Source organism: Macrobrachium nipponense, chromosome 1 (assembly GCF_015104395.2).
Source record: "Macrobrachium nipponense isolate FS-2020 chromosome 1, ASM1510439v2, whole genome shotgun sequence".
NCBI classification, from domain to species: domain Eukaryota; kingdom Metazoa; phylum Arthropoda; class Malacostraca; order Decapoda; family Palaemonidae; genus Macrobrachium; species Macrobrachium nipponense.
Window position 1 is genome coordinate 172,795,372 of NC_087200.1, and position 12,157 is coordinate 172,807,528.

Genomic DNA, 12,157 nt, shown 5'->3' on the forward strand with positions numbered 1-12,157 from the left:
GAGTACGAGAAAGAAAACAAAAGAATATACAACACACCGTGTACAAAAAACATGTGCAGTGACTGAATAGGGAGAAGTCTAGGTGGAGTGTTTCCCTGTCATTAAAATCTAAGTTATAAAATGAAATAAAAAAAAAAATAAAATAAAAAATAACATAAATAAAAGCTCTTACTGCAAAACAAAAAGCAAATCTACATGCATGATAAAAGACATACAACAGCACAAAACTCTAGTTTGGAAATCATAAAGGCAGCTACATAATATAAATCTATAAAAAATATATAAACTTTTATATAGGCACAATATATATATATATATATATATATATATATAATATATATATATATATATATATATATATATTATATATATTATTAATATATATAGATATAGACATATAATAAACACTCTTATGGACAATTTACATTATTTACTTTATAATTTAAATATATGAGTATTTACAGTGACAATTTACATATAAACTGGAATGATAAATGTAAAATATATATACTATATTCCAAATTCAACATTATTAATTTCAAAATGTTTCATTATTACAATTAACAAAGATGAAAAGAATAAGACCTTTGTCAGATTTTTACTCTGCAGAGAGTATCAAAACAGATTAGTACATGCCTCTTACCCAAACAAGCCTAAATAAATAACTAAACTACACCAAGAGTACTACGTATGCCAACTTATTCTGGTGGTGGTGGTGGGGGTGTGGTAGGGGGTGGCTCTGTAGGTAATGGTGGATTAGAAGCAGTTGAAGTCTGTGGTGGTGGAGGATGTGGAGGTCCATAAGCAGGAGGAGGAGGTGCTTGTAAATAAGACATAGGGTCATGGGGATGATGTGGCATAGGAGGATGATAGGGAGGAGGGGGGTAATTGAAATTGGGAGGTGGAATAGGTATTTGAGAGTAGAACTGTTGATAAGGATATGGTCCAGCCTGGACCACTGGCATAACGCCTATGTGATGAGAACCTCCAGTTGCAAGTGGGATAGGAGGAGGTGGAGGATGTGAAGCAGTTGCTGACGGGGGAGGATGATGAGGCTTAGTGTATTTGGAATGTTTTAAGGATGAGTGGTAATGATTGTGTTGATGATGATGCACAGGCAAGTGGCTCTGCTGCTGTTGTGGATACTGACACTGCTGAGCAGCAGGGATAACATTAGTGGGTCTGCATTGACCTCCACCCACCTGAGGGGAATTGTGAGAGGACAGAGCATCGCTTCCGTTGCGGGACATCTTGCTCATGTGAAGGTCACCTCCTGGACTGTGGTCTCTCCTACGCTTCTTGGACTCCTTGTCAGAACATATCCGATCCCGACTGATCCTTATCTTTAAAGGGGCAGTGGGTGTGTCCTTCAAGTCGCCAGCTGGGCTGCTCTCCGGTGAAGTAGAAGTGCTACCGAAAAGGTCAGGCTTTATGCGATTTTTTTGTATCTTGAACTTTGGGATTCCAGGTGTGCTACCTGGAAGTGCAGTTGCTGCAGCAGGTGCTGCAGAAGCATTGACCCGTAAGGGGGCCGCTGGTTCTGGAGTGTAAAGGACCTTATCCTTGGCAATAGTAATTCTGATTGGAGCACTACCACCAACCTCTTCATTGGGTCTACTACGTTCTTTATCTCGATCCTTATCTTTATCTTTCCGTTTTTTGTGCTTTTTATCTTTCTTGTGCTCCTTATGTTCTTTATGTTCTCTATCCTTATTTTTGTCTTTTTCTTTGTGTTTATGCTTCTTCTTCTCCTTATGTTTATGATGGCCATGTTCATATTTAACCTTTTTACCAGACTGATCTGCCTCCGGTTCTTTTACCACTTCTGCTCTTGGCCTTTTGAGATTCAAAACTGTAGGTGGCTGACTATTCTTCCACTGTGTTTGATCTGATGATGCCACTGCTGGTACAGAATGTGGAACTGGAGGTGCTTTGGAGGTAGTATTTGCAGTAGAGCTAGGAGCTGGAGGAGCTGGATTAGCAGCAGCAACAGCAGCAGCAGCAGCTACAGGGGCAGTTGAAGCTCCAGTAGATGAGGGTGCTACACTAGTAGCAACAGAAGGACCAACAGTTGTGGTAGTGGCAGTAGTTGTGGCAGCTGCAGCAGTGGGTGCAGCAGCTGCAGATGCCTGAGCAGCCAATGCAGCTTGTTCACCCCAGACTTTGACAGGAGTAGCAGGATCATTTAGAGCTGTTCGGTACTTTGTATCCTCTAATTTTGTCACCATTGGTACTAATTCGGCTTCTGTTCTTTCACTATTCTTCCTTTCACTGTCTCTGGACCTTCTACTACTATTACTACTACTGCTAGAGCTTTTTGATTGCTGCTGTGAAGTAACTTGTGGCTGAAAGGCAGGTACTGAGCCATTTGTGGCACTGTGATGGTGCCGTGAATTATGATAGTTTGATGTGCTTACACCAGAACTTTCTGATACCCGTTGCTCAGCATTACTAGTCACAGCACCATGACTTGTTGGCAGCTGGCCGTGATTACTGCTTTGTTGTTGGTGACAGGAATGAGGTGACCTGGTTCGTAAATGGGGTGATTTATTAAGCTTTGGATGAGATGTCTGGGGCACTAGATTTTTATCAATCAACCCTGGTATGTCAGTTTTACTTTCAGAGTCTGAATTATCAAACAGGTCTTCAGGTGGACCATCACTTAAATTCAAGAAAGAACTATCATTCAAAAAATCATTGAGTGTAAATTCAGGCATGTCACTATTATTGAATATAGTATTGTACTGTGGTTTCACATCCTCCTTTGGTTCAGCTTTCACTTCAGACTTCATTTCATTTTTCACTTTCACTTGCTCTTGTTTAATCTCTGGAGGTTTACGTTCTGTAACTTTTGCTTCAATTTTAACACAACTTTTTCTATCCACTGCTGAATCTAAAGACTGTCTAGATGGTTTTATGTCCAACATGTGCTGTTGTCTTAAATCAGACACACTAGGCTTAACATCATGTCCTGCCACCCGATTATCTACAACACTATTACTATTACTACTACTAGTCCTACTAGATTTATCATATCTTTCACTATCACTACGCATTACATCCCTCCGTTGATCGGATCTGGAGGCCTCAGAAGGAATTCTTAAGGGGTCTATTGGCTGCTGACTGTCTCGTGATGACAGGCTCACTCCATGACTGTGAGCTTTATGGTTACTACCCGTGGATTTCACTGGTTCAGGATGACTACTCCTTCCCATGCTGCTTTTTCCACTCTTTGATCGCATAGGGATTGATGGATGCAAATTAGCATGGGATGAAGCAATTGTCTGAACAGTTGATGGAGGTGCTGAATGGGATGAATGAGACGTTGCTACAAGAGTGAACTGCTTGCTGTCACGAGGATCAACAAGATCCCGGTCACGCATTTTTTCTCTTTCCCGGCGTTCCTTTTCCCGCTTCTCATTGTATTCCTTCAAGTTGTACTTTTGGGGCTGTTGGTGCTGATGGGGCTGAGGAGGTTGCCCCTTGACACCTGAAATGGTTTAGTTTTGTTAGTTCCTATGTTACACCATACATATTATAAATAACTTAAAATATACTGTACCTTAGTTCTTTGGACAATACTTACAGGCAGAAAACTGACAAAGACTTAAGATATAAAATATGCATAATGTCAATTGAGTTACAGAACCCTAACTTATTAATAATCAATTTGTGCAAAGATCAACTACTAAACCAATACTCCTGACATTTATTCTTGTTTTGCCTTAGGGCATGAAGCCCAGATTACAACAAAGAATAGGGTGATGTAAACTTGAAACTCTCCTACAGGAAAGATTACAACAAAGCGTACGACTGTGTAGAATGGGAACTTGCACCATAGCCCAAACACAATTAAACATATGGAACGTTTCGAGTAATTTTGTTCAAAATAATAGATTAAAAATAAAGCTTTGAGATATAGTTTATTAGTATAATACACATGAGATTGTAGTTTCTACAATTTTCTTGTTGGATTCATTCTTTTTGTGCATACTGATTGACCTTAATAGAGGTAAGTGTTCAAAGGAGTTTCATTAGTGAGGATGCAGTAGCTAGTCCATATGTCTTCAGCGGTTATTTTGTGATATGCGATATCCTAATAATCATAATAAATAAAACAAATAGTTCAATGATTGTGTTGGAGACAAATTGTGTATGCAAGAAAGAACTATGAGGGGATTTTAATCTAGTGACTTCATCTTCCCTGGGGCAAAGTTAAGTATATCTTAGTTTAACCAGACAACTGAGCTGATTAGCTGGCCCAAAGCGTTATACATTTTTACGGGGGTAGGAACCAATTAGTTACCTAGCAATGGGACCTACAGCTTATTGTGGGATCCAAACCACATTATTTCAAGTAATTAATTTTTAATCATCAGAAATAAATTGCTCTGATTCAACATTGGCAGAACAGGGAATCGGACTTGGACTACCGAATCGGTAGGCGAGCACGTAAACCAATTGTCCAAAGAGGAACAAGAACTGTGGTGTTGGTTGTTAGCAGAGTTGTCCAGATCTAGGGCTATCAGATGCAAAATATTCCTTGATAGACAAAGCAGGATACGGGTGACCTGTGACAAGCTGAAAGATCCTCTATAGTGCCACTGATATTATTGGACAGTAACATTTACACACTTCAGAGCAAAATAAAACCATTGGTATACATTCCACTCATATAACACCATATCTTCTGTGAAGAACAATCCTGATTTCTAAGTGTTATGCACAGATGTGACTGTATGGCAAAGACAAAAGAGATGCAGGATTTACCTGGCAATTCCAGATACATGAAATAAAGAAAACTCAAGGAATGGTCAAATAATGGACAGCCATAAACAGCCTTACTGTTGATGGACAACAGTTTACTAATATGTACATTTAAAATACAATTAAAACAGTTCTACCCCAAATGATGAACTATATGCAGCATACGTAAAAACGAGATGAATCTACACACCTGATTTAACTCTACAAAATTAATTAATTTCCATTAACAAGTATAAAAAAAAAATTCAGAATAACCAATATATAAACCCAGACTGGCATGTGGGAGAAAAACAAGATACTTAAAAGATAAACTCATGGGCAATGTAGAAATTCATGATTTGCATTAATATAAAAAACTGGAAAAGTTAAAAAAAAAATTACAGGAAACAAGAGTTCTGCCCAAGACCTTGACCTATGGGTACTTGCTCAAGTCTTGAGAAAGATACAAATCATGATTTTGTGAAGAACACAGAAGAAACAAAACCAATACTACAAAGCGAGGAAACTTAAAAAATCAAATGGGCTGGTATAAGTTATTTTTACTGGCAAAATGGGAGTGTAAGCTGTGAATGCTTTAAGAGTTGTACTTTGTATATTGAGTAGGGCTTTTTTCAAGTTTATGCACTACTATAACAGTTGCACAAAAAATAAGGCATCTTTATGATTAATAGGATCTAATGAGCAACCTATTCTCAGCTTTCTCAAAAAGATTCAACCACCCACACATGCTTCAATTTGACTGAAGCAATGATAATTCTCTAAAACACAAGTTGCCACAAAATTCTACTCACCAGGTTTGGCATGCGAGTTATGATCATGGCTTCTTGACGATATAGATGATGAGGTGCCAACAGCCAAGCTTGACCGTGATGAACCAGTTGATGAAGACACAGCCTGGCTACTCTTAGCTCTGTCCTCTGAATGCTGCGTAGCATTCATTACTTTCTTCAACCGGCTAGGAAACTTGTCTAAGATAGCAAGGAACTCTGCTGTTAACGTCTCCAGAAGTTCATGGGTGACGGTCTTGTCTACGTACCAAAACCAGTCTTTTCCTTCTGAGACCGACTGAATCTGAGAGAAATCATAGGAGGTTAAAGTAGTGAGTGGAAAAAAAAATCTACAAAAACTTAGATATTAAATAAGAAAAGGGAAAGTGTAAGAAAATAAATTTACTTATGTAATTAAACAAGTGAAAAACATTACATAACAACAAAGAAAGTAAGCAATCAAAAATTAATTTTAAAAGTAATTCGTATACCAGAGAAGTAAACAGGACCCTGGGCCAGAGAACCCTCCTATATGAGAGGGTTGTTTACGCAAGGAAAAAATTCAGGACTATGAAATTTCCAAAAAGAAACCATGTTGAAAGGCAACATGGCAGTCTAAAAATTAATTCTGGCTATTACCAAGCACACTGGCATTCTCAACTTACTGGGTTTCATTAGTTAAAGGACTCGTCATCATGTCTAGCAATAAAAACACAATGTATTGTACTTTTGTGTTTGGGTTTTGCAAATTAAGTATGTGTGTTGTTTCCTCATGTGTACAACCATGTTGCAATGTAATTTGCCAAATGGATCCTGTTCAATTTATGCTTATAAACTAAGTTTTAAATGTGAAAGTATCCCTCTTTGTTCACTAAGCAATCATGGGCTAAGAAATTCTGAGATGCTTGGGTAAATAGTGTAATTAATCAAATATATGTAGTGTATCTATGTTTCAGAATAAGGACATTAATGTAAATTATTGTTAGTACAACCTAATAAAAAGTTCCATACAGGCAGCCCCCGGTTAACGGCGAAATTTGCTTCTAACTGAAATTCAAAAGTGTACGGGCGCCACAATTCACCTTATGATACCTAGACATGAATATGAGAGAGAGAGAGAGAGAGAGAGAGAGAGAGAGAGAGAGAGAGAGAGAGAGAGAGAGTCACCTTTTTCAGCCTGCTAACGTTTCCTCCATCTCTTTATTTATCATATCTTCTAGTTAGATCGGCTAAAAAAGCAAATGAGAATGATAAAAGTATCGTTAGTAGTACCGTTATAATCGTTGCTTAAACGCTGCAGCCATTTCAGCCACCGTACGATAGTAAAAAATTTCCGTAGTTATGTTACAAATGACGTTAATTAAATAGAACGACTTAAATTTTTTGCATTATACCTTTATCTGGTATGGAGAAAATATTGGCAAGGAAATGTAGTATGTACTGCTAAATTAGAAGGAAATAACCTTCAATAGAAAGTCATTTACTCTACAATGGGGCCTTATGGCATCAATGCCCCCCATATATGCATATTTTAGGTAACATACATAGCAAGAGAGCACAGTTCTATTCATTTGATTATATTGTAAATTTCAGGGCATATTTCTCATATGACAAAATAGTTTTAGTGGAAAAATTAGTTTTCTAACTATCACAATTTCATAGTTATTACAACATAAGCACTAACTATCACAATTTCATAGTTATTACAACATAAACAATCATTTTTTTTTATTGCCGTTTTCTCAAAAAAAAAAAATTTTTCAAGACGAAATGCTTGTCCCTCTAAGATGACTGAACCAACTATATATCTATAATTACAAGAGGGGAAAATTATTTTTAGTGCAACTTTTTTTGCCATATTTTTGAGTTTTCAAAATTTTTTTTTACAACTGCAAAATTTATGAATGTGAGGTAAAATTTCTTTATTTCCTCACTAGTATTTTTTTCAGTATTATTTGTATTTAAAGTGATAAAAATTTGAAGTGAATTCCTTCATTCATACAGATGCAACAAGCATTTACTTTATATTGGGGCCTTATGGCATCATCAAGGGCATGTTCCCCTTGACAAAACTGGTGAATGTCTCTTATCCTTCTTCCTCTTCTTCATAAACCTAATCCACTAAGGCAAATCCAACCTGCACTCTTCTTACAGGAAGCCCTAATGCAAGACTTTTCCCCACAAGAAACATGATATTGTTATGATACAATAAAGTTTGTTACATACTTACCTGGCAGATATATATATATAGCTGTATTTTCTGAAGTCCGACAGAATTTAAAAAACTTCCGACACACGCAATGGTCGGCAGGTGGTTAGTACCCATTCCCGCCGCTGGGAGGCGGGTATCAGGAACCATTCCCATTTTCTATTTATAATTTTTATTTCCACTGTCCCCTGAGGGGAGGTGGGTGGGTACTTGATTATATATATCTGCCAGGTAAGTATGAACAAACTTTATTGTATCATAACAATATCATTTTGTTCATGAAACTTACCTGTCAGATATATATATAGCTGAATCCCACCGTTGGAGGTGGGAAGGGACAGAATAGAAGGATTTTGGGAAACAAATGCATGCAGATGATTTACATCTTGGTTCCACCTGTTAGCATAGCCGACTTCGTGATTACTGTCACCCAAGTCTGCTTCTGCTTTACTAGAGTTGCCAGCGAGGTAGAGACCTATAAAGCTGGTGCACTCCAGATGATCTGTCAACGGGGGCGTGACCACAATGTGACTAGACCATATTGACCATACCATGAGGGCTAAGAAGTAAAATAAATATATATATATAAATATATATCACCACCTGACCAACCTAGCCAAAGTTAAGGTGTGTTAACTAAGGCTTAAGAGTTAAGAGGTCGCCGTTGTCGGCGACTCAACAACTAAATTAAGAGCTCTTCCTAACCATTTTCTACAGGATAGGATGAGTGGTACTTCTTGCCCCCAAGATTGTGTCTGCAGACAGTATGGCCCTAGCGAGCAGCAGATCTCATATGCCATCTTCACATCTCGCAGGGAGTGTGAAGTGAACACAGAGTTGCTTCGCTAAAACATGGTACTCAGGATGTTGCTGAGTGCCATGCTCTGTTGAAATGCTTCCGAGGCCGCGCCCTCACCTCGTGAGCATTCAGATAAAAAGATTTCAAATTTTTGTGCAAACACAATGAAGGAGCATTTTTGAAAGAACTCCTTAACACTAAAGCCAGGGTGTTCTTCGATATGGGCAAGTCTGGTCTTTTTCGGAACACTGCAGATTGCCCGAATGACTTCGACTTTCTTGAGTTTTATGTAGATAAAACTTGAGAGACCTGACAGGGCACAGGACTCTCTCTGGCTCCTGCCCACTAACTTGTGCCATCCTTGCTTCCAAGCTCCTGGCCCAAGGACAAAACGGGTTTCCATTCTTAGGCCACAACGAAAGGCTTAGAGAGCACACCGCCTTGTGTTCTCTAAAGCCAAAAACTTGTGACGATGGCTTAATATCTCACTAACCCTCTTTGTCGTATCTAGGGTGGTTAGAAGAAGGCCTTCCTGATCACATGCAAGAAGTTAACAGGTAGGAGAGGTTCGAATGCTTTGACATCAAGAACTTCAGACTACGTCTAAGTTCCATATTGAAAGCTTCGATCTGGACATGCACAGTCAGTCCGTCTGTACTAAAGTCAGGTGACTGACCAGTTGACCAGTCAGACGAATCAAGGACAGCAAGGCTGTACCCTGAAGACCATAAGGCACTATTCTTCGCTGAAGGATGAGTGTCTGGACTGCCTGGGCGATTCAATCTAAGCAAACCTTGGGGGTGTATCAACGCAACCCAACGTCGTCAGCGAATCAACTCCTGACTCGAGCTTCTGGTGCCAGGAGAAAGGAGCAAGGAGCAAAAAGGCGATTCAGTCCTGAAGGAAGAATGCCTGACAGTCCAACCTGGTCTCATGTTACACGATCATCGGGGGTGTATAAACGCAACCGACTTCGTCAACAAGAAACTCAGGGCTACTATATGTCGCCTCCTGATCTCGCACGAGTGTCTGACTCCGAGAAAACAGGTGAGACAAAAAGTAGATGGTGAGCGAGTTTCGAGATTCCACAAAACTCAAAGATCGTGAAGGGCCTTGTTGTTTGACAGACGCAAATCTCTGAGCCCAAAGCCGTCAACAACATATTTGCGTATTCTTTAATAGTTGTGACTGCCAGCTTATCCCATTCTTCAGACGGAAATGGAAGACGGTAATCTTATTCCTGTCAACATCTCGATAGTCTGAACGTTGTCAGACTCAGAGCGGAGAGGTTATAGGTACCTTTCGAGTTAGAGTAGACCGACTCTCTCGGAAAAGGTCCTTGGAAAGTGAACTAGGAAGGATGTGGCCTCTGTGAATCCAGGATCCCGAAGGCCAACATGGGGCGATCAGCGTCATTGTCGCTCCCTGTGACGTCATAAATCCTCATTACATTTCCTAAGCGATTGAAAAAGGGGGAAAGAGACTAACATCCATCCCCGTTCAATATCATAGGATGGCGTTTAATGGTACCGATCCCGGATCGAGAAAAAGGGAGCAGAGAAGAAGCCTCTTCGTCCTCAACATATCGAAGAGAAGAATGAAAGGGCGTCCCTAAAGTCTCCACAACTCTCAACATACTTCTAAAGAAAGATTCCACTCGGAAGTCAAAAGTTGCTGCCGTCGATCGAGACGATTCGTACGGACTTTTGCAATCCTGTAACGAACTCTAGAGGATCGTTACATTCTACGCCTGTTGTTATAATAGGCTCTTTCTCGTAAACTCGAGCAGGGACCGAGAGAAGATACTTCTTAAGATATGAGAGAGCTGTGGAATATCAGAGTTGATGTGGACCACTGGTTCCAAAAACTCGTTTCGAGGACTGGAGGGACGACCGAATTGCATTTACTTCTTTCAGATTAAGATCCAGGACATCTGAAACACTATCCAGATGTCCGGCACCTTCTTTCTATCATGACGCACTGAGAGATGTTCAGAATAATTCCTAGATCTTGAATAATATTTTCAGTTTCCCGGTAGGAAAAAACTGTGGTCTGAATTGCAGTCTATTCGGGGAAACAAACTTCTTCAGGAAGGAAATGGTCCCCAGCAAGCTCATCCATTCCCTCCCGAGTATGCTTACTTCCCTATAAGGCTGCGCTTTGCCTAAGCAGGAAGGCATATAAACGTGCAATGTTGCGGTAGACTCGTAGTTCTATACCGTGCGGTAACGAGCACCGAAAGGATTGAGATAACTCTGTTGAACATAGTAAGGCAAAACGAATGCAACGTTTATTCATTCACATAAGAAATCCCCTCAATCTTAGGCTAAAGTCCGTGATTGTAGGACAGAGATACAGTTAGTCAGTCAATCCCGCAGGAGAGACGTAACCGCCAGCACAGAGTACGGTTGAGTCAGTCAATCCCGCAGGAGAGAGAGACGTAACCTACAGCGTATGACAGCGACGATCTGTTACTGGCTCGGTTGGAAGTTCTTGGACAGTACAGACACAGCAGCAGCAGCAGCTTACGAACGTCGTCTCTTAACTTTATGTCTGGGTTGCCAGCTACCCTATTCTACGAAGAAATAGGTCCGTTATTTTTTGAGCAAAAAGAGACTCTCAAGTCTGGTATATTTAAGCGAAACAGAAACGCTAAATATATAGATGCGTTTGTGTCGTCAGAACACTACCATACAACGGTAAAAGATAAATCGGAAACTCCTGGAAGGCTGCAGGGAGTAACGATTAAATGTCCTTAAAATAATAGACAATAGACCTCTCGGTTGCCATCCGAAGAGGTAACTACAGCAAGCGTGTATGACTTGAACCAACCAGTAGTAAAATAACGCAAGGCAAAATATTTTATTATATCACAATAAAGTTTGTTCATACTTACCTGGGCAGACATATATATAGCTGAATTCGGAAATACAGCTACATACATATCTGACAGGCAAGTTTCATGAACAAAACTTAGAGAATCGAAGCAGACAGCTCAAGCTTCTTATGTTATTGGACATAAGCGTTCATTGACGTAGTCTACAAGTCTATTTCTTGTACGAGTCTGCGAATGACGAATGAGAGCTCTTCCGAATCTTGTCAATAAGAGCTTATTCGCTTACGTAATATCAAGTTAAAGAGATGCTTGTCAATGAGAACTAACCCATTTACGGGACAAAGAGATATTTTGTCAATGAGGGGATACCCACTTACTTGACAAAACGATAGTATATTGTCAATGGGGGAAAGTCACTGAATTGACAAAACGTAATCCAGGAAGTCGAGCATTTTATTTTTCCGATTCCCGTCTCAAACGAGAAAGGGGCAAGAATCCTGTTAAGAGACAGGGCTTACAGCAGGTAGAACGACGATGTTCAATTCGGCAGTGTAGTCCCGACTAGAAACTAACAAATCTATCATCTGAAAAACCCTTTCAGATGGGCTAAAAAGCTTGCAAAATTATCCTGGGAAGAGGAAGAAACTCTCCAACAAGCTTCCTCTCCCGTATCACAACTAATGCCTGCTAAAGCTTAAAATTTATTGGCAGTATGGCAAAGGTGGCAAAGGAAGTCCGTTCTTGCGCTTTCCTGAAAAGCGTCCTTTTGATGAATGCCT

General features: G+C 39.7%; 1 protein-coding gene across 2 annotated transcripts in view; it reads right to left on the minus strand.

Moving 5' to 3' along the window:
- Positions 1-12,157, minus strand: part of LOC135219841 (cyclin-T2-like) — a 44,886-nt gene that overhangs the window by 1,886 nt on the left and 30,843 nt on the right. For both annotated transcript variants that reach the window (XM_064256953.1, XM_064256954.1), the window contains 2 exons: positions 5,559-5,838; positions 1,203-3,490 (listed from right to left, as the gene is read on the minus strand). In XM_064256953.1, coding sequence (XP_064113023.1) covers positions 1,203-3,490; positions 5,559-5,838 — 2,568 coding nt within the window. The remainder of the gene's footprint in view (positions 1-1,202; positions 3,491-5,558; positions 5,839-12,157) is intronic.